Below are 23,345 nucleotides of genomic sequence, written 5' to 3' on the forward strand. Positions count from 1 at the left end.
CTCATTTTACCAGCTTTGCTTTTGCGTAAAAAATAGACTTGCGTTCTAATTTGACGTGCCCTTTTCTGTCATTCATTGCGTAAATTAGTTATTTCCATTTAAAAAAAAAAAAAAATATATATATATATATATATACATTTGAAAAATGTCTTACCCTATAACGACAATGCAAAAACAGGTTATTGTGTGTAGATTGAAGGGAAAACAATTTGAATCCATTTTGGAATAAGGCTGTAACGTAACAACATGTGGAACAAGTCAAGGGGTCTGAATACTTTTCCCAAGGCACTGTAGGTTCAAACAAGGTACTTATGTCTGTGACGTCTTCGTTCTGATCTGACAATAGTGAATTTTAAGACTTAAAAACAGCACAATGTCTGTGTCCTAAATGTTATCTTATCCCCTTATATAGTGTACTACTTTTGACCAGGGCCTGTAAAGACAAGGGTGCCTATTGGGACGCACTTTTCTTCTCCCTCCAGATGGGTCCAGAGGCCAGATTGTGAAACAAAGGCATTTTATCCAAGCACCACATTAGCAGACTTCCTTAGAGGAAAAACCCTTGGACAGTTAGTTAACAGGAATCAATAGCCTGCTGGAGATTGAAACGCTACTGCGGCTGCATTGATTTACCTTACAATTAGAACCTGATAGTATTGATTGGCTCTGGGATGGCCCGGGGTACACAGCACAATGTTAGGGCGATTAACCTTTTTTAGGGATCCAATTTCAGTCTTGCTGAAACTATACCGCTTTCACAAGTAAAGTATTATACAAGGTCATGGACGATTCAGACTAAAGGCTTTTAAAGCGTGTGTTTTTAATCGTATTGGCTCACATTTAGCAACTTTTTTTTTTCGTGACTAATTGCAAACTTCACAGAAGGTATTACTTTGGGCGTAGTTGTTTCTGGACACTAAGCTCGTTGGGGACCTTCATCTCTACCTTTCCAGTTCCATCAGAGGCATGGTTCTGGAGGGTCTCAGTGAAGACTAGAAGAGATGGTTTCTGGAGGGTCTCGGTGAAGACTAGAAGAGATGGTTTCTGGAGGGTCTCGCCGAAGACTAGAAGAGATGGTTCTGGAGGGTCTCGGTGAAGACTAGAAGAGATGGTTCTGGAGGGTCTCGGTGAAGACTAGAAGAGATGGTTCTGGAGGGTCTCGGTGAAGACTAGAAGAGATGGTTCCGGAGGGTCTCGGTGAAGACTAGAAGAGATGGTTCCGGAGGGTCTCGTGAAGACTAGAATAGATGGTTCCGGAGGGTCTCGTGAAGACTAGAAGAGATGGTTCCGGAGGGTCTCGGTGAAGACTAGAAGAGATGGTTTCTGGAGGGTCTCGCCGAAGACTGGACAATAAAAAAAAAAAATCCAACATTTATTACAAATTGTCCCCCCCACATCAATCTAGACACAATATCCATTATGACAAAGCAAAAACACACTTAGACACTGTGTGTGTGTGTGTATATATATACACACGCACACACTTTGACAATGGCTACTCCCATTTATTTTTGCAATAATATGTGCTCGTACTTGACTTGTAACATTGTATTTGCAAATTCTGACGTTGTGGAGACCTGACCACCCACCAGCGAGGCTGGTGAGAGATCTTGTTCATTCTAGAGCCCTGCCCTCTTGTTCATTCTAGAGCCCTGCCCTCTTGTTCATTCTAGAGCCCTGCCCTCTTGTTCATTCTAGAGCCCTGTCCTCTTGTTCATTCTAGAGCCCTGTCCTCTTGTTCATTCTAGAGCCCTGTCCTCTTGTTCATTCTAGAGCCCTGTCCTCTTGTTCATTCTAGAGCCCTGCCCTCTTGTTCATTCTAGAGCCCTGCCCTCTTGTTCATTCTAGAGCCCTGCCCTCTTGTTCATTCTAGAGCCCTGCCCTCTTGTTCATTCTAGAGCCCTGCCCTCTTGTTCATTCTAGAGCCCTGCCCTCTTGTTCATTCTAGAGCCCTGTCCTCTTGTTCATTCTAGAGCCCTGTCCTCTTGTTCATTCTAGAGCCCTGTCCTCTTGTTCATTCTAGAGCCCTGTCCTCTTGTTCATTCTAGAGCCCTGTCCTCTTGTTCATTCTAGAGCCCTGTCCTCTTGTTCATTCTAGAGCCCTGTCCTCTTGTTCATTCTAGAGCCCTGTCCTCTTGTTCATTCTAGAGCCCTGTCCTCTTGTTCATTCTAGAGCCCTGTCCTCTTGTTCATTCTAGAGCCCTGTCCCCTTGTTCATTCTAGAGCCCTGTCCCCTTGTTCATTCTAGAGCCCTGCCCTCTTGTTCATTCTAGAGCCCTGCCCTCTTGTTCATTCTAGAGCCCTGTCCTCTTGTTCATTCTAGAGCCCTGTCCTCTTGTTCATTCTAGAGCCCTGTCCTCTTGTTCATTCTAGAGCCCTGTCCCCTTGTTCATTCTAGAGCCCTGTCCCCTTGTTCATTCTAGAGCCCTGTCCCCTTGTTCATTCTAGAGCCCTGTCCCCTTGTTCATTCTAGAGCCCTGTCCTCTTGTTCATTCTAAACCCGCTGTTCGATCTGCCTCTGTGGTTTTAACAGCTTGCCTCAGCCCTGTTGATGTTTCTCTGCTTCAAATGTCATCACAGACATGAACCTCGGACACCAGTGTGGTTGTTAGCACATGGGGAAGGGTTCGCGCTCTCGCTCTTTCTGCTGTTGAAATATATATTTTTTTAACCCTTTTCCCTACTGTGTTTTATTGGGACATCTACTGTTGTTGACTCTATAGGATTGTTTTGTAGATTGCGTATTGACGTGTAATGGTCTGTTCCTTGTTCGTTCCTACATCCACCCATGATTCCGTGTAGCCTTTATCCAAGACCCTGGTATTGTTGACTCCGACTTAAAAAAAAATAGAAGCGTTTTTTTTTTTCTTCCTTTCCAAGAGGGTACTAGCTGTAGCCCATTAGCTACAGTTCACGATCTCCACAACCACACAGGTTTACTATGTACCACTTAAATGTGTCTGTGGATTACCCCCCCCCCCCCCCCCCCCCCTCGAGATCTAGACCGAACACCCACGCCACATTAGTCTACACCATTACTCTACTAGAGCGTACACAGCTTCAGCCCCACCACACCGCCTACCTACAGCTGTGTCGGGCCTGATACATCCTGTCATATTAATGTAGCTAATATAGCACCCACTCAGGACTCGACAAACTTTTCATTAAATGCTGCTGTCGTGGAGGTACAGGGGGACATTTTGATCTGCTTGAATGAAAGGGCTTATTCCTTTTTGTTATAATAGCATAGTGGAGGATTGCAGCAACGTCCTGCTATATCAGTCTGTTGTGTTTAGTGTCTTTTCAGGGTCTTGATCTTTGAGGAGTCCTGCTCAAAGCCATCCCAATTTTCTTCTTTTTTTTTCTCCCTCCTTTCCACCTCTACTTGGTTTCTTCTCTCACCAACAATGAAGTTGTAATTCAGACTCCTTTTTTTTTCCACATACTGAATACTTTGAGTGCACTATATAGCAGGGTTCTTCTCTTAGTGTTGACTTCCTTCAGGAAATGACAAACACTTAAGAGACCGTGGGGCCGAGGGAGAGGCGGCCGTGGGGCCGAGGGAGAGGCGGCCGTGGGGCCGAGGGAGAGGCGGCCGTGGGGCCGAGGGAGAGGCGGCCGTGGGGCCGAGGGAGAGGCGGCCGTGGGGCCGAGGGAGAGGCGGCCGTGGGGCCGAGGGAGAGGCGGCCGTGGGGCCGAGGGAGAGGCGGCCGTGGGGCCGAGGGAGAGGCGGCCGTGGGGCCGAGGAGGGCGGGGGGGGCCGAGGAGGGCGAGGGGGCCGAGGGAGGGGAGGGGGCCGAGGAGGGCGAGGGGGCCGAGGAGGGAGGGGGCCGAGGGGAGGCGGCCGTGGGGCCGAGGAGGGCGTGGGGCCGAGGAGGGCGAGGGGGCGGAGGGGGAGGGGGCCGAGGAGGGGGCCGTGGGGCCGAGGGAGAGGCGGCCGTGGGGCCGAGGGGGAGGATTTATTTTTTTCTGGTAAAATTAACTGGAAGGAAACAGAGCAGAAATGTCAACACAAATGGTGTAATTTTCCACTTGGCCATGCATAGTGAGATGATTGTCACCAGTGTAATTCAGGTGTACAGAGCTATATGCAGGTGGGTTTCTCCCAGTGTATTTCAGGTGTAGGGCTACATGCAGGTGAGTTTCTCCCAGTGTAATTCAGGTGTACAGAGCTATATGCAGGTGGGTTTCTCCCAGTGTATTTCAGGTGTAGGGCTATATGCAGGTGGGTTTCTCCCAGTGTATTTCAGGTGTAGGGCTATATGCAGGTGAGTTTCTCCCAGTGTAATTCAGGTGTAGGGCTATATGCAGGTGGGTTTCTCCCAGTGTATTTCAGGTGTAGGGCTATATGCAGGTGGGTTTCTCCCAGTGTATTTCAGGTGTAGGGCTACATGCAGGTGAGTTTCTCCCAGTGTAATTCAGGTGTAGGGCTATATGCCGGTTGGGTTTCTCCCAGTGTATTTCAGGTGTAGGGCTATATGCAGGTGGGTTTCTCCCAGTGTAATTCAGGTGTAGGGCTATATGCAGGTGGGTTTCTCCCAGTGTAATTCAGGTGTAGGGCTATATGCAGGTGAGTTTCTCCCAGTGTATTTCAGGTGTAGGGCTATATGCAGGTGGGTTTCTCCCAGTGTATTTCAGGTGTAGGGCTATATGCAGGTGACTTTCTCCCAGTGTATTTCAGGTGTAGGGCTGTATGCAGGTGGGTTTCTCCCAGTGTAATTCAGGTGTAGGGCTATATGCAGGTGGGTTTCTCCCAGTGTAATTCAGGTGTAGGGCTATATGCAGGTGGGTTTCTCCCAGTGTAATTCAGGTGTAGGGCTATATGCAGGTGAGTTTCTCCCAGTGTATTTCAGGTGTAGGGCTACATGCAGGTGAGTTTCTCCCAGTGTAATTCAGGTGAACAGCAGGCTGATGTAGATTCACAGATCTCTAGAACCTCGTGATCATACAGACTTGTTATGGATCAGACATGCAGGAAGAGGATCAACCACAGATATGACATACCTCCTCCTTCTGACTCTACCACATCCTCCTCCTCCTCCTGACTCTACCTCCTCCTCCTGACTCTACCACCCCCTCCTCCTCCTCCACCTACCCCCTCCTGACTCTACCACCTCCTCCTCCTCCTCCTCCTGACTCTACCACCCCCTCCTCCTCCTCCTGACTCTACCACCTCCTCCTCCTCCTCCTGACTCTACCACCTCCTCCTCCTGACTCTACCACCTCCTCCTCCTGACTCTACCACCTCCTCCTCCTGACTCTACCACCTCCTCCTCCTCCACCTCCTCCTGACTCTACCTCCTCCTCCACCTCCTCCTGACTCTACCACCTCCTCCTCCTCCTCCTCCTGACTCTACCACCTCCTCCTCCTGACTCTACCACCTCCTCCTCCTGACTCTACCACCTCCTCCTCCTGACTCTACCACCTCCTCCTCCTGACTCTACCACCTCCTCCTCCTCCTCCTCCTCCTGACTCTACCACCCCTCCTCCTCCTCCTCCTCCTCCTCCTGACTCTACCACCTCCTCCTCCTGACTCTACCACCTCCTCCTCCTGACTCTACCACCTCCTCCTCCTGACTCTACCACCTCCTCCTGACTCTACCACCCCCCTCCTCCTCCTCCTCCTCCTGACTCTACCCCCTCCTCCTCCTCCTCCTCCTGACTCTACCCCTCCTCCTCCTCCTTCTGACTCTACCACCTCCTCCTCCTCCTCCTGACTCTACCACCTCCCCTCCTCCTGACTCTACCACCTCCTCCTCCTCCTCCTGACTCTACCTCCTCCTGACTCTACCCCCTCCTCCTCCTCCTCCTCCTGACTCTACCACCCCTCCTCCTGACTCTACCACCCTCCCTCCTGACTCTACCCCCTCCTCCTCCTCCTGACTCTACCACCCCCTCCTCCTGACTCTACCACCCCTCCTCCTGACTCTACCACCTCCTCCTCCTCCTCCTGACTCTACCACCTCCTCCCTGACTCTACCACCTCCTCCTCCTCCTGACTCTACCACCTCCTCCTGACTCTACCACCTCCTCCTCCTCCTTCTGACTCTACCACCTCCTCCTCCTGACTCTACCACCTCCTCCTCCTGACTCTACCACCTCCTCCTGACTTTACCACCTCCTCCTCCTGACTCTACCACCTCCTCCTGACTCTACCACCTCCTCCTCCTGACTCTACCACCTCCTCCTGACTCTACCACCTCCTCCTGACTCTACTACCACCTCCTCCTCCTCCTCTGACTACCACCTCTCCTCCTGACCTACCACCTCCTCCTCCTGACTCTTCCACCACCTCCTCCTGACTCTACCACCTCCTTCTGACTCTTCCACCTCCTCCTCCTCCTCCTGACTCTTCCACCTCCTCCTCCTCCTGACTCTTCCACCTCCTCCTCCTCCTGACTCTACCACCTCCTCCTCAGTAGTCTCCTCCAGCCTGTTCACTAGTGGCCTTGCCCCTGGCCTGATGAGCCTGCTGTCTGCTCCATTCCCCCCAGTCTAGGCCAAATAGAGACAAATATTGCCAATTGTTTATTAACTGGGATGCAGCCGCCGACGGTACGGAGTTGACACCTTACGACGGATCACTGTGTGAAAGATAGATGCTCCCCCTGCCAGACCTGGCACTCCCTCCTCTCCAGTCCCCTCTCTCTCTCTCTCTCCTCTCACACTCTGAGGGAGGTTGGTAAATGGATGATGGACAACTACTTTGCTTTCTCTACCAGCGGCGCTCTGTTTGGAGACACTCGCCCTTCAGGAGAATTGGCAAGTGTCCTTAATAGGGAGCTGTGTTTATGTTTTACAAAGACCACCAGCATGACTTCTCTACCTCACACCTGACTGACAGTCTGTACTGGAGTTACGCTAGACTACAGCATGACTTCTCTACCTCACACCTGACTGACAGTCTGTACTGGAGTTACGCTAGACTACAGCATGACTTCTCTACCTCACACCTGACTGACAGTCTGTACTGGAGTTACGCTAGACTACAGCATAACTTCTCTACCTCACACCTGACTGACAGTCTGTACTGGAGTTACGCTAGACTACAGCATGACTTCTCTACCTCACACCTGACTGACAGTTTGTACTGGAGCTACGCAAAACATGAATAGAAACGCAACATGCAAGTATTTCAGTCAGTTTGAAATAAATGAATTAGTCCCTAATCTATGGATTTCACATGACCTACAGATATTAATATGTTGGGCACAGATACCTTTAAAAAAAATAAGGTAGGGTCGTAGACCAGAAAACCAGTCCGTATCTGGTGTGACCATTTGCCTCATGCAGCGCGACACATCTCCTTCACTTGGAGTTGATCAGGCTGTGTAATGTTGTCCCAGACCTCTTCAATGTCTGCAAAGTTGCTGGATATTGGCGGGAACTGGAACACGGTGTCGTACACGTTGATCCAGAGCATCCCAAACATGCTTCTGATCACATACTTTAGGTCATGCGGTTAGCATGCCAATTGAACGCTCTAACAAAAATTTAGACATCTGTGACATTGTTGTGTGACAATCTACACATTTTAGTTGGTTTTATATTGTCCCCCTGCACAAGGTGCACCTGTGTAATGATCATGCTGTTTAATCAGCTTCTTGATATGCCACACCTGGTCAGATGGATGGATGAGCTTGATTGGTAAAGTGGATGTAAACAAATGTGTGCACCATGTTTGATACATTTCTGTGCTCTTTTTATTTCATGTCGTTACATGTATTTTGATGTATATCGCCCGGTCCCGGCCACTGTCTTAACAGCTGGGTAGAGACGTGTAGGCCCCGGGGTTGATGGCAATGCTGCTGCTCGTAGGCCTTATTACTGCCAAAGGCTCCAAATCACTACCTTCAGATAAATGATCTCTGCTCTTCTCCAAACACGTCTGTTTGGAGGTTACGGGGGTTTTAATTGTGTTTTTTAAATTTTTATTCCTCAACCTGGAGCCCTGTGTAGCCTAGGGTGTTTTGTGTGTGTGTGTGTGTGTGTGATGGTATTCTGCCAGTATTCCTCCATCATATTTCTTCTCAGTAAATGGTCTGTTATTTGGAGATTCCAACCTGGTTGATAGGGATGGACCACATCCAGTGTGTTGTGAAGACGCTCCTACATCAGGGTCTGGCAGTGTACCGGATATCCCTTCTTTCTTTTGATGGGTTCCTGGGTTTAAAAAAAATTTAAAAAAAAAAAAAAATGTTGTGGACAAGACCTTTTTTTGGGCTTCAGCTCAATAAAACATGATTATGGAAAACGGAGAGCTCCTTCCTGCCTCCCAACCTCCTCCTACCACAGAGCTGTGTAGCTGTTCCAGCCGTCACTTCCTTTCTGTAGAGCGCTTTGATCAGCCAGAATGAGGAAGAGGACTACACTGGTGCTGGGCTAATGAAACAAACGATTCAGCTGCTCCTTCTGCCGCCTTTTTAATAGCAGATACCATACAGGGAGAAGTGGGGAAGAATCAGTGTCCTTCACCCTGTCCCCTCGCCCGTCTGCCCGCCTTTCTGCCCTCTCTATCAGACTTAAAAACAACAGACTAGAAGTAACTTTCATCTCTTCCTCTTAACTGTGAACAAAGGAAGCAAATTAACATTCGGCAGTTAGTGGGAAGTGAGTATGCATAAAAGGTTTTGCTTTTCTGATATGGGAACATCTTAGATGAGCCCACTCTCCGCCAATCCTGAGAGTGCTTTTTCTTCCACAGTCCTCTCTAGTGACTGACACCTCACCCTTACTGTTAATTGGAAAGATGCTCGCTGACAACCCAGAAATGGGAAAAAAAGTTTTACAGATAAAGGTCTGTCCTCACCCCTCTCTCTCTCTGAGCTGAATAATCCTCTCAGAAGCCTCTTCTAGTTAAATCCATCTCCAGCCAGAGGCTTTCTATATCTCCCCTGTTTCCATCTTGTCCAAATGGGACAACCCCTAACAGATGGGGCCAACACCAAATTAAAATGTGACCTTTTTTTTTTTTTTTTTTACTTAATAGCTTGGGTGGGTGAGGTCTGAAGAGGAGTGACTGACTAGCTTAAGTCCAGCAGTGCAGAGTGAAACAGCCGTCCTCCCTGCGCTTTATAGCTCCCCCAGCTACTAGTGGCTGCTGAGATGGACTTGGTGGAGTCGGGAGGAGGTGGTGGAGTCGGGAGGAGGTGGAGGGAGTCGGGGGGAGGAAGCTTGAGTCACAGTTGGTCTGAGAAACACCACTTCAACCATAAATCATTGTCATATCCAACCCCAGTCCTTTCCTCCTCCCCAGAGAAAAGGCCCATAGGCAGTACCTCTGATACTTTAGACCACTGCTGACCACAGCAACTGCTAGAACCTACCAATCATTTATCCACTTTCTCTCGCTCTAGTCTTTCTACTACTCAGTACTGGGTATACAGGTGCAATATACACACACACACACACACAATGTACTGTTGGTTTAAAACTGTCCAGGAGTGCTCATGACTCACTACTGTGGGAGTAGTGCCATGTTCCTTCCGGCAGGCTGACTCTCTCCCCTGCCTGACTCCATCCTCCAGCTGAAGAAACGGGATTACATTACTCAGTTACTTTTATCCCTGTCTGGCATGAAGAGTATATGTGGTTCATTTGCCATGGAGATTGGTCACCTTGGTTGCTGTTGTGTGTTCACTGCACATGCCTACAGTGTTAGCTAGCTAAGTCTGACTTTACCCTGTTTTGTAGGTTAGCTGGCTCAGTCTGACTTTACCCTGGTTTGTAGGTTAATGTTGTCCCTAATGAGACCCGGTTCCCTATATTGGGCCCTGCTTTAGACCGGAGCACTATGGCCCTGGTAAATGAATGCATTTTAAAGAGATTGAGAATAGGGTGGCATTTGGGACACAACTTTAGTTACCATCTTTACAGCAGTGTTTGGCTGTGTCATGCCGTCTCACCAAGCCCCTGTACTCCTGCATTCACCAACGATAACAGCTACACAACAGCCGGTGCACTTAGTAGCATGTTCCAGAGCCCTGCATCATAACAGAACAGGGACGCTGTGCACAGAGCACTGTCTGAAAGACCCTCTATCACAGTAACAAGCAGGAGGAAAAAATGGCTCTGAAGTACTTCCTCCTTTCCCTCCCCCTTCTGTGTTTTGTTATTGGTTGGAAGTAATTATTTAAACCAATCATTGTGTTGTATATCATGGTTGTCGGAACTGAAGGCTGTCTCAAATGTCCCGTCCATTTGATGGGAGTTATTCGAGCAGCATGTCATCTTCCCAAATGGCAATTCCATATAGTGCACTACTTTTGGCCAGTGCCCTATGGGATGTAGTTCACTATGTAGGAAACAAGGGTGCCATTTTGAAGAAATCTTATTTTTTTATATATATATATATTTTTTTTAGAAAGGTATGAAAGTGCCAGGTTGGTTAAAATGATATCAAGCCTCTTTACTTTTAGAAGAAAAAGAAAATCCCATTTAGTTAACTGGTCGATTGTTGGGTCGATAGGCTGTTTTTCGACCGAGATTGTCTTTAGTCGAGCAGTTGCAAGTTTTGACTTTTTGGTGCACAAGCCAATCGGCTGATTCGTACCTGTCTGTCAGGTAGCCATGGGAATATCACGGTACATCACTCTTAAGGCGTGTCATACTGAAATAGTACATGGTATTATAATATAATATAATAATAATATATAATATTATGTAAAAAATAAGGTTGCAACACTAATAATAAAAATAAAAAATGTTTCCAACATGCACTTTCTCCTGCGTTAGATACGGTCGCTGTCCACGGTTCTGAAACGTAATCTTCAGTGTGCCTTTTTAAAATTGTATTTATTTATTTTAATTTTACCCCCTTTTTCTCCCCAATTTCGTGGTATCCAATTGTTTAGTAGCTACTATCTTGTCTTATCGATTCAACTCCCGTATGGGCTCGGGAGAGACTTAAGGTTGAAAGTCATGCGTCCTCCGATACACAACCCAACCAAGCCGCACTGCTTCTTAACACAGCGCGCATCCAACCCGGAAGCCAGCCGCACCAATGTGTCGGAGGAAACACCGTGCACCTGCCAACCTTGGTTAGCGCGCACTGCGCCCGGCCCGCCGCAGGAGTCGCTGGTGCGCGATGAGACAACGATATCCCTACCGGCCAACCCCTCCCCTAACCCGGATGACGCTAGGCCAATTGTTCCTCGCCCCATGGACCTCCCGGTCCCGGTCGGTTACGACAGAGCCTGGGCGCGAACCCAGAGTCTCTGGTGGCACAGCTGGCGCTGCAGTACAGCGCCCTTAACCACTGCGCCACCCGGGAGGCCCGGCGTGCCTTTTCTGTATGTTGCTATGTGCATTATAACAAAGTTAACCAGCACATTGAAATTGATAAAACGAGGTGGAGGCAGCAGAGATGAGGAAACAGACTTAACTGTCTAAGAAAATTGAGGAGAGCGCAAACCCCAACTTCATTTAGATCTATAATCAATAACCTAACTGTTGAATGTGCCTAGCTTTTATGAGCCCTCCATATATATCTACAGAAATAACACAGATCCTCAATCTGTTGCATGTTTGTTAAATAGTGAGCACCAAGCCTCACTTAACGGCATTATGTCGGATAAAGCACTTTCACAGATTCGGCTGTTTGTTAATCTTTGCAATGCTAAAATAACGGCTTTACGTTTTTGTTTTCGTTAGAACAGACTGCTGTTACTTTATAATTTATTTAGTGTTTACACTGTTCCAAACAGGCGCAACAATGATATTGTAATCCAACAGCACCTGTTTGTCACAATTAGTATGCACACAGCTCTCACTCCTATACCCTCATTTTTCTTGACCTCATTGTTGTTATGATCATCAAGTCCCGTCTATTTGATGTCAATGTAAATAGTCTGGGTGGTCATTTGGATTAATTGTTTGTCTTGGGGGTAGAAGCTGTAAAGGAGCCTTTTGGTCCTAGACTTGGCGCTCCGGTACTGCTTGCCGTGCGGTAACAGTGATAACAGTCTATGACTTGGGTGACTCAGGCAATTTTATGGGCTTCCTCTGACACCGCCTAATTATATAGGTCCTGGATGGCAGGAGGCTTGGCCCCAGTCATGTACTGGGCCGTACACACTACCCTCTGTAGCAACTTATGGTCAGATGCCAAGCAGTTGCCATACCAGTCAGGATGCTCTCGGAGGTGCAGCTGTAGAACTTTTTGAGGATCTGAGGACCCATGCCAACTCTTTTCAATCTCCTGAGGGGAACAAGGTTTTGTCGTGCCCTCTTCATGAATGTCTTTATGTGTTTGGACCATGGTAGTTCGTTGGTGATGTGGACACCAAGGAACTTAACTCTCTACCCGCTGCACTACAGCCCCGTCGATGTTAATCGGGGCCTGTTCAGCCCTCCTTTTCCTGTAGTCCACGATCAACTCCTTTGTCTTGCTCACATTGAGGGAGAGGTTGGTGTCCTGGCACCACACTGCCAGCTCTCATTGTTGTCAGTGATCAGGTCTGTTGTGTCGTCAGCAAACTTAAGGATGGTGTTGGTGTTATTTTTGGCCACGCAGTTGCGGGTGAAAAGGGAGTTCAGGAGGGGACTAAGTACACACCCCTGAGGGGCTCCAGTGTTGAGGATCAGCATGGCAGATGTGTTGTTGCCTACCCTTGCCACCTGGGGGCGGCCCGTTAGGAAGCCCAGGATCCAGTTTCAGAGGGAGGTGTTTAGTCCCAGGGTCCTTAGCTTAGTCATGGGTTTCGTGGGCACTATGGTGTTGGAACGCTGAGCTGTAGTCACTGAACAGCATTCTCACATAAGTGTTCCTTTTGTCCAGGTGGGAAAGGGCAGTGTGGAGTGTGATTGAGATTGTCATCTGTGGATCTGTTGAGGCGGTATGCGAATTGGAGTGAGTCTAGAGTGTCCGGGAGGATGCTGTTGATGTGAGCCATGACCAACCTTTCAAAGCACTTCATGGCTACAGATGTGAGTGCTACGGGGCGGTAATAATTTAGGCCGTTTACCTTTCTTGGGCACAGGCACTATGGTGGTCTGCTTTAAACATGTAGGTATTACAGACTCAGTCAGGGAGAGGTTGAAAATGTCAGTGAAGACACTTGCCAGTTGGTCAGCTCATGCTTTGAGTACACTTCCTGGTAATCCGTCTGGTCAGCTCATGCTTTGAGTACACTTCCTGGTAATCTGCCTGGTCCTGCGGCTTTGTGAATGTTGACCTGTTTAAATGTCTTGTTCACATCGGCCACCGAGAGCGTTATCACAGTCATCCAGAACAGCGTTTTAGTTTAAATAACAAATGGATCTTGAATAATTAACCTAAACAATAAATAATTACAAATTCACAAATGCATTAAACTATTTTTAGTCTGCTGTAAAAAAGTCTTCATATATATTTAAAACATTTTTTTTTTTATTTTTAGTTAGAATCGAAATCTGGTCTTCGTTAGTGTTTTACACTGTTGGAAATGTTCAGAAATAACATTTTGTAATCTACCTTCAACTGTTTGGCACACATAATACGCACACAACGCTTGCTCCTATACTCTCCCTTTTATCTGGATCTCCAGTAGTTTCCACAATGAAAGTCAAATGTCTTCCACACATCAGCCTTGAACCCACCCTGATTTAGCCAGTAAATATTTGCCTGTTTAGAGTTTATTTTTAAAATATTTTTTTTCACGTTCTCCGCATCCATTTTGTTATTACTGTGTTGGGAGTTTGTTAGAACCTATTTGTTGTTGTTGTTGTTGTGATTATTATGGGCTATAGGTCAGACAACATGCATGCAATGTTTACATGCAAGGGTTGAGTGAATAATGTTTTTCCTAAACAAATTAGGAATTTCGGTTAGAACTTTTCAGTCAGAAATTAGTTAGAAATTAAATTACAAAAATGATGGTGCAGCTTCAGCAATCAACACTGTGCTGTGGTACGTTTTCGTTTGCTGCAGTAGGTAGGGAGGAGAACGAGATGACGTGCAGCCAGTTACACAGGCACTTACTGCCATTTTACGTTTTTTAAATGTGACCATCGGGCTCTTAAGTCATTTGTGTCTTTAATTTATTTAATCAATCCAAACAAGGGAAATAAAGATATATGATTGGATAATTCTGTTGGACTAGATCACCATGCTGTGATATGATTGGAGAATTCTGTTGGACTAGATCACCATGCTGTGATATGATTGGAGGATTCTGTTGGACTAGATCACCATGCCGTGATATGATTGGAGGATTCTGTTGGACTAGATGAAGATGCCGTGATATGATTGGATAGTTCTGTTGGACTAGATCACCATGCTGTGATATGATTGGAGGATTCTGTTGGAATAGAACACCATGCTGTGATATGATTGGAGGATTCTGTTGGACTAGATCACCATGCTGTGATATGATTGGAGAGTTCTGTTGGACTAGTTCACCATGCTGTGATATGATTGGAGAGTTCTGTTGGACTAGATCACCATGCCAACTCTTGGTTGGAAACTGTATGGATGGTTTAAGAATCACCAAGACGGACTGTTTGAAAAGGGACAATGGCATAATAAGGGCCACTTAATCACACCAAACAATTTAATTGTAACCATTTTTATTTAAAAATATATGTTTTAAGATTTTTTTTTTTTTTTTCAGTTTTGCCACGTCTTACCCACTTTACAGATATTAAATTGTACACTTTACAATACAGAAGGGGAAGGGAAGAGAAAAGCATTCATTTGGCACAGAGGTTATCAGGGAGGGGGTAGGTGGAGTGGGGGTAGGGCTTCAGAGTATGGCAAGATAACAACCCCAAAAAAGCTAACTTGACAGAGCCAGAATGTGAAAATGGAGGCATATTTCTACAAATTGTGTTAATTTCAATCATTTTTAAAACCAGCTGTTATCTTTAACCGTGAGATGTCAATTGTTTGCAAACCCCCCCACACACACAAAAAATATAGTACTATTCACTCTCTCCTGTCCCTCTTATCCATTCTTGGGCCGTAATTTAGAAATAAGGCTTCTGTTTTTATCTGGATGACATGACTGAAGTCAGCTGGGACTGGTTTCTTGGAACATGCAAGAAGTTTTTGAATGGAGAACGACACAGTTCTTACCCTTGATGGAAAAAATTTGAGACATCAAAATGGGAATACATGACATGGCTTAGTTTGGAAAAACTACAATGGAACAACAATTTGAGGACTTCAAAAACTGTTTGAGTTGTGTGACTGACTGAAACAGTCCGCTGCAATGTGGATGGATGTTTTGAACAACTGTTGCCTCCTGCTTGGCTCGGCTCTGCTGGTAAGATCTAGTTCCTGCCCGGCTCGGCTCTGCTGGTAAGATCTAGTTCCTGCCCGGCTCGGCTCTGCTGGTAAGATCTAGTTCCTGCCCGGCTCTGCTGGTAAGATCTAGTTCCTGCCCGGCTCTGCTGGTAAGATCTAGTTCCTGCTCGGCTCTGCTGGTAAGATCTAGTTCCTGCCCGGCTCTGCTGGTAAGATCTAGTTCCTGCCCGGCTCTGCTGGTAAGATCTAGTTCCTGCCCGGCTCTGCTGGTAAGATCTAGTTCCGGCCCGGCTCTGCTGGTAAGATCTAGTTCCGGCCCGGCCCGGCTCTGCTGGTAAGATCTAGTTCCTGCCCGGCTCGGCTCTGCTGGTAAGATCTAGTTCCGGCCCGGCTCGGCTCTGCTGGTAAGATCTAGTTCCGGCCCGGCTCGGCTCTGCTGGTAAGATCTAGTTCCGGCCCGGCTCGGCTCTGCTGGTAAGACCTAGTTCCGGCCCGGCTCGGCTCTGCTGGTAAGACCTAGTTCCGGCCCGGCTCGGCTCTGCTGGTAAGATCTAGTTCCGTCCCGGCTCTGACTGCGTCCCAAATGGCACCCTATTCCCTTAAGAAGTCAACATTGTCCAAAATAGTGAACTATTAAGGGTATATGGTACGACTCTCCTCTCCCCGCCATTAGATTTGTCTTGTAGAGCACTGATTTTAATTCAACCAGTAAGAACTTAAGCCTATTTTCTCCAGCGCTCTTTCCTGGATGTTGTCAGCGTGTTTAGGTCTCCTAGTGAGACCACGTCATTGTTGACAGTGTATAGGACTGCATCCCAAATGGCTTTATAGTCCCATGGCCCCGTTAGCTGTGGCCCCGTTAGCTGTGGCCCCGTTAGCTTTGGCCCCGGCCTGTTTCAACAGTTGACACTTCATAGCGCCCTCTAGGAACCATCCTTCCTCACCTCCCAGTCACTTAAATCCACTTAAATCATGAGTCTCTCAATCTATTCTGAAACAGTTCCAGTCAAGATGATGTTTAGCCTGTGGCTCTAAACTGTCATATTTAACTTTGGCTCACTCCCCCTCTCTTGTCCCGATTTTAGTTTTTGTAGGAGGGGAGCAGTAATTGGTTTTGATGCCACATTGCCAAGATGATGTTTACCTCTCCCTATGTTGTCCCAAGGTGATGTCTACCTCTCCTCTCCCTATGTTGTCCCAAGGTGATGTCAGTCTCCTATATAGTGCACTACTTTTAACCACAACCCTTATGACACTGGTCTAAACTGGTGCACCGTGTACTGGATAACCCCATAGAATTACATGACCTGTCCTGCAGATCTTAACCCCATAGAATATCATGACCTGTCCTGCAGATCTTAGCCCCATAGAATAACATGACCTGTAGCTCTTAGCCCCATAGAATATCATGACCTGTCCTGTAGATCTTAGCCCCATATAATATTTTAATTTAATTTTACCTTTATTTAACCAGGCAAGTCAGTTAAGAACAAATTCTTATTTTCAATGACGGCCTAGGAACAGCGGGTTAACTGCCTGTTCAGGGGCAGAACGACAGATTTGTACCTTGTCAGCTCGGGGGTTTGAACTTGCAACCTTCCGGTTACTAGTCCAACGCTCTAACCACCCTGCCGCCCCAATCTGTCCTGTAGATCTTAGCCCCATAGAATATCATGACCTGTCCTATAGATCTTAGCCCCATAGAATATCATGACCTGTCCTATAGATCTTAGCCCCATAGAATTACATGACCTGTCCTGTAGATCTTAGCCCCATAGAATATCATGACCTGTCCTATAGATCTTAGCCCCATAGAATTACATGACCTGTCCTGTAGATCTTAGCCCCATAGAATATCATGACCTGTCCTGTGGATCTTAGCCCCATAGAACATCATTAACCGCTCAGAAGGATTCCCTTAGATAAGCCAAGTCATAAACCCCCAAATATCCCTCCTCCCCTCAACTCTCTTCCTTCTCTCTCCCTCCTTGTGCCCTCTCTCTCCCTGCCCCCTACCTTGTAAAAGGAGCACAAAAAGACCTGCAGATGGAGGGGGGGGAGAGGAGCTGCAGTGGCGGCTGCTTTAGTCTGATGCTAATGCACATCCTCTCTGTGCTGCATACCAATGTGTCCTAAACCTGCCTCTCAGCCTCCTCTGCCTGAGCCTCAGCCGCCCTCCTCTCCCCTCTGCTTGCTTATCACAGGAGCTACATTCGCTCTCATGGGAGATTCTCTACAGTTTAACATAAAGCCGTGCGGGGTAATTATCTAGTCAACCCCCCCCTCCTCTTTCTGCCTGTTTTTCTTCCTCTTCTTTCTGCCTGTTTTTTTCTGCCTGTTTTTCTTCCTCTTCTTTCTGCCTGTTTTTCCTCACTCTCTCTCATCCTTTCTTTCTGCCTGTTTTTCCTCCTCTCTCTCATCCTTTCTTTCTGCCTGTTTTTCCTCCCCCTCTCTCATCCTTTCTTTCTGCCTGTTTTTCCTCCCTCTCTCTCATCCTTTCTTTCTGCCTGTTTTTCCTCCCCCTCTCATCCTTTCTTTCTGCCTGTTTTTCCTCCCCCTCTCTCATCTTTTCTTTCTGCCTGTTTTTCCTCCCCTCTCTCATCCTTTCTTTCTGCCTGTTTTTCCTCCCCTCTCTCATCCTTTCTTTCTGCCTGTTTTTCCTCCCTTTTCATCCTTTCTTTCTGCCTGTTTTTCCTCCCTCTCTCTCATCCTTTCTTTCTGCCTGTTTTTCCTCCCTCTCTCTCATCCTTTCTTTCTTTTTCCTCCCTCTCTCTCATCCTTTCTTTCTGCCTGTTTTTCCTCCCTCTCTCTCATCCTTTCTTCCCGCCTGTTTTTCCTCCCTCTCTCTCATCCTTTCTTTTCCTGTTTTTCCCCCTCTCTCATCCTTTCTTTCTGCCTGTTTTCCTCCCTCTCTCTCATTTTCTTTCTGCCTGTTTTTCCTCTCTCTCATCCTCTTCTTTCTGCCTGTTTTTCCTTTTCATCCTTTCTGCCTGTTTTTCCTCCCTCTCTCTCATCCTTTCTTTCCTGCCTGTTTTTCCTCCCTCTCTCTCGTCCTTTCTTCCCAAAGAAGGGAAACGTCAGCCTGGCTTGACAATCTCTCACGAGCAGGATTCGTGATATGGAGTTAAATGTCCTTGCTGACTGTGTTGAGGGAAGGATGTTCTTACCAACTGTTTGAATGGCCGTCTGACTGGCAACCGTGGCCATCTAAATCTCTGCTGGATTGCTGGTGTGGGCGACAGAATATTAATTATATTTTTTGCCTTTCCTTAATTGGTTCAATGTTGACGCTGTCCGAGCTGATTCGAGTCTGTGAAGCTGGGACGTAAGGCTCGCTAGCTGGGAGTACTAACGCCACTGGGTCTCCTCCCTGAGACAAATGTCTTTTTTTTTTCCTTCAGGATGAGAGACACTGTGCAGAGCAGAACATATTTTTTTTCCATTGTTCACTATTACGGTCTCTGTACGAGCTCTGCTACTACCTCTCCAGAAACGTATTCTGTGGGGGTGTATATTGCATCAGTAAAAAAACGGCAGTAGACCAGAAGTTTCTGCTGCGGCTATCGATACTGTCCGCGGGCCGGCATACTGATCTCTTTTTTTAATACTGTCGTGTGACCGCTGATGGTGAATGTGTTACATGTAAATTGTCTGATACATCTCCACTACAAGTTCCATCTCGGGCTGTAGACGGTTTGACTAAGCGGGTACTGCAGGCAAATTGGACATTAACCTTTTCACCGGACAGTGCTAAGCTTTTAGCTTCTAATGGGAGGCAATGGCCTTTTATTGAATCAAATGAAATCCTGAAACAAGAAGGCTATAGTGGGTGTTCACTGACCAGAATAGAAAGGTCCTGTTTGGATCTAGAGAGAGACAGACACAGAGAGAGAGAGAGAGAGAGGGGAAATGCACATTTTTGAAATATAAATATAAGCCAAGTAATGTTTATCAGATTAGATTTTCTGTTGGAGATTTAATTCAGATTGTGACATAAATAAAACATTTATTCAATATTCATAGTAATTTTAAAAAAAAAAAAAAAAGTAACACGTGTGAAGAAAAAAAAGCTTTTAATTTAATAACCAAAACCCCATTTTAATCACTTCTGTACCAACACCTGATTGTGATAGTAACATACTGTGGCTACCGTGCATCTTTAAAACCAGTCATTATAATCCGCGGTCCTTTCCACCACCGATTCCCCTTGATAATGATATCATGATATAGACCACCACCTATTTGTATCTGTCGTGATAATGATATCATGATATAGACCACCACCTATTTGTATCTGTCGTGATAATGATATCATGATATAGACCACCATCTATCTGTGTCGTGATAATGATATCATGATATAGACCACCATCTATCTGTGTCGTGATAATGATATCATGATATAGACCACCACCTATTTGTATCTGTCGTGATAATGATATCATGATATAGACCACCACCTATTTGTATCTGTCGTGATAATGATATCATGATATAGACCACCATCTATTTGTATCGGTGTCTTGATAATGATATCATGATATAGACCACCATCTATCTGTCTTGATAATGATATCATGATATAGACCACCATCTATTTGTATCTGTCGTGATAATGATATCATGATATAGACCACCATCTATCTGTGTCTTGATAATGATATCATGATATAGACCACCATCTATTTGTATCTGTGTCTTGATAATGATATCATGATATAGACTACCATCTATCTGTGTCTTGATAATAATATCATGATATAGAGCACCATCTATTTGTGTCTTGATAATGATATCATGATATAGACCACCATCTATCTGTGTCTTGATAATGATATCATGATATAGACCATCTATTTGTATCTTTGTCTTGATAATGATATCATGATATAGACCACCATCTATTTGTATCTGTGTCTTGATAATGATATCATGATATAGACTACCATCTATCTGTGTCTTGATAATGATATCATGATATAGACCACCATCTATTTGTATCTTTGTCTTGATAATGATATCATGATATAGACCACCATCTATCTGTGTCTTGATAATGATATCATGATATAGACCACCATCTATCTGTGTCTTGATAATGATATCATGATATAGACCACCATCTATTTGTATCTGTGTCTTGATAATGATATCATGATATAGACCACCATCTATCTGTCTTGATAATGATATCATGATATAGACCACCATCTATCTGTGTCTTGATAATGATATCATGATATAGACCATCATCTATTTGTATCTTTGTCTTGATAATGATATCATGATATAGACCACCATCTATTTGTATCTGTGTCTTGATAATGATATCATGATATAGACCACCATCTATCTGTCTTGATAATGATATCATGATATAGACCACCATCTATCTGTGTCTTGATAATGATATCATGATATAGACCACCATCTATCTGTGTCTTGATAATGATATCATGATATAGACCACCATCTATTTGTATCTGTGTCTTGATAATGATATCATGATATAGACCACCATCTATCTGTGGCTTGATAATGATATCATGATATAGACCACCATCTATTTGTATCTGTGTCTTGATAATGATATCATGATATAGACCACCATCTATTTGTATCTGTGTCTTGATAATGATATCATGATATAGACCACCATCTATTTGTATCTGTGTCTTGATAATGATATCATGATATAGACTACCATCTATCTGTGTCTTGATAATAATATCATGATATAGACCACCATCTATTTGTGTCTTGATAATGATATCATGATATAGACCACCATCTATCTGTGTCTTGATAATGATATCATGATATAGACCACCATCTATTTGTATCTTTGTCTTGATAATGATATCATGATATAGACCACCATCTATTTGTATCTGTCTTGATAATGATATCATGATATAGACTACATCTATCTGTGTCTTGATAATAATATCATGATATAGACCACCATCTATCTGTGTCTTGATAATGATATCATGATATAGACCACCATCTATCTGTGTCTTGATAATGATATCATGATATAGACCACCATCTATTTGTATATTTGTCTTGATAATGATATCATGATATAGACCACCATCTATTTGTATCTGTGTCTTGATAATGATATCATGATATAGACCACCATCTATCTGTGTCTTGATAATGATATCATGATATAGACCACCATCTATCTGTGTCTTGATAATGATATCATGATATAGACCACCATCTATCTGTCTTGATAATGATATCATGATATAGACCACCATCTATCTGTGTCTTGATAATGATATCATGATATAGACCACCATCTATCTGTGTCTTGATAATGATATCATGATATAGACCACCATCTATTTGTGTCTTGATAATGATATCATGATATAGACCACCATCTGTGTCTTGATAATGATATCATGATATAGACCACCATCTATCTGTGTCTTGATAATGATATCATGATATAGACCACCATCTATTTGTGTCTTGATAATGATATCATGATATAGACCACCATCTATTTGTGTCTTGATAATGATATCATGATATAGACCACCATCTATCTGTGTCTTGATAATGATATCATGATATAGACCACCATCTATCTGTGTCTTGATAATGATATCATGATATAGACCACCATCTATTTGTGTCTTGATAATGATATCATGATATAGACCACCATCTATCTGTGTCTTGATAATGATATCATGATATAGACCACCATCTATTTGTGTCTTGATAATGATATCATGATATAGACCACCATCTATCTGTGTCTTGATAATGATATCATGATATAGACCACCATCTATCTGTGTCTTGATAATGATATCATGATATAGACCACCATCTATTTGTGTCTTGATAATGATATCATGATATAGACCACCATCTATTTGTGTCTGTGCCGTCTCTTAGTAAGAGGATCAGTCTACAGATGTTTTGGCAAAAAAAAAAAAGAAGTTTTTCTCCGTGCTGCGGAAAGTGACTAATAACAATGTGGTGATAAATCACTACCGTTTTCCTTTTTTTTTAGACTGATTGCCCACAGCTTGATATGAACATTCATATAAAAATAAATGGTGACTATATCTACTACATCCTCATCAGTCTCGTCACTGTTCATTTCCACCAGTCATCAACTGTCCCACTCAATACACTAATCTCATTGATTTCTCAAAGCTAGCGAGTAGAAATTATGCTTTTTTTTTTTCTTTTTTTTGTAAACTGGGGGGAGAAAGAGGCAAAAAAATAAAACCCTGTATTTAGAATGGTAAACAGCCCATATGGAGGAATACATAGTTTACACTTCACACTCTTTGTAAGGCAGCTGTTGACACTTGCACTGCCCGTAGCCGTTGATGATAACCAGCGCTCCCTCCTCGTGGCTGGGCTCGTACTCGTTATAGGGGACCTGCGTGGCCAGGTCCGCCATTTGCTGCCGCTGCTGGGTCCTCATCTGACGGCGGTTCTGCATGGCCGAGCACTGGCGTATCCTGTGCATGGTAGGAGGGCAGCACTTCCGTGAGATGAACACAACGAAAATGATGAGGAAGAATGTAAACAGAAGGACCATAGTTCCAATGATCACCCTCTGGGTTAGGACTGTGTTGTCCGTCTCTGAGAAGTCCTCCGTGACTCCCAGCTCTCCGCCCTCCACTGTCGTGGCGGAGGTTGCCAAGGCGGTTGCCAGGGCGGTGCGCGGCGTGGTGGTCGTTGTCATTATGGTCGTAAAGCGCCCAAAATCCACATAGAAGTCCTGCGTGGGTGTCTGCTGCATTATTCCAAACAGCGAGCTGGTGACCTCCACAGTTGTGCCTGTCGACGTGTCCGTGGCCATCGACAATGTGTTTGTGGTCAAGACGACCGGTGGCGGCGCCGTAAAATTTGGGCAAAGTTGGAATCCATAAACGGCATCCAGTATCTCCTCGCCCTGGGCGTACTCGGGGGTGTGACACAGGATGGAGTGTTCCCACCTCCCCTTGAAGGTGCTAAGCCAAGTGGCCAGGGAGCAGATCCCTTTGGTACATTCCCAAAGGTTGCTGGACAGCCCCACGGTACTTAGAGACCGCCACATATCCAAGACCAGAGGGTCCAGGCTGCCTAGCTTGT

At 45.3% G+C, this 23,345-nt stretch overlaps 2 protein-coding genes across 4 annotated transcripts in view; one reads left to right on the top strand and one right to left on the bottom strand.

The window, feature by feature from the left end:
• LOC115117497 (catenin alpha-1-like) overlaps positions 1-23,345 on the top strand; it is a 237,558-nt gene that overhangs the window by 101,927 nt on the left and 112,286 nt on the right. The gene's annotated exons all lie outside the window — the stretch shown is intronic.
• LOC135571718 (leucine-rich repeat transmembrane neuronal protein 2-like) overlaps positions 22,042-23,345 on the bottom strand; it is a 2,155-nt gene continuing 851 nt past the window's right edge. The window contains exon 1 of the mRNA XM_065018205.1: positions 22,042-23,345. This exon is cut by the window's right edge and continues 851 nt beyond it. Coding sequence (XP_064874277.1) covers positions 22,537-23,345 — 809 coding nt within the window. The 3' untranslated portion in view covers positions 22,042-22,536.

Source organism: Oncorhynchus nerka, linkage group LG5, assembly GCF_034236695.1.
Source record: "Oncorhynchus nerka isolate Pitt River linkage group LG5, Oner_Uvic_2.0, whole genome shotgun sequence".
NCBI classification, from domain to species: domain Eukaryota; kingdom Metazoa; phylum Chordata; class Actinopteri; order Salmoniformes; family Salmonidae; genus Oncorhynchus; species Oncorhynchus nerka.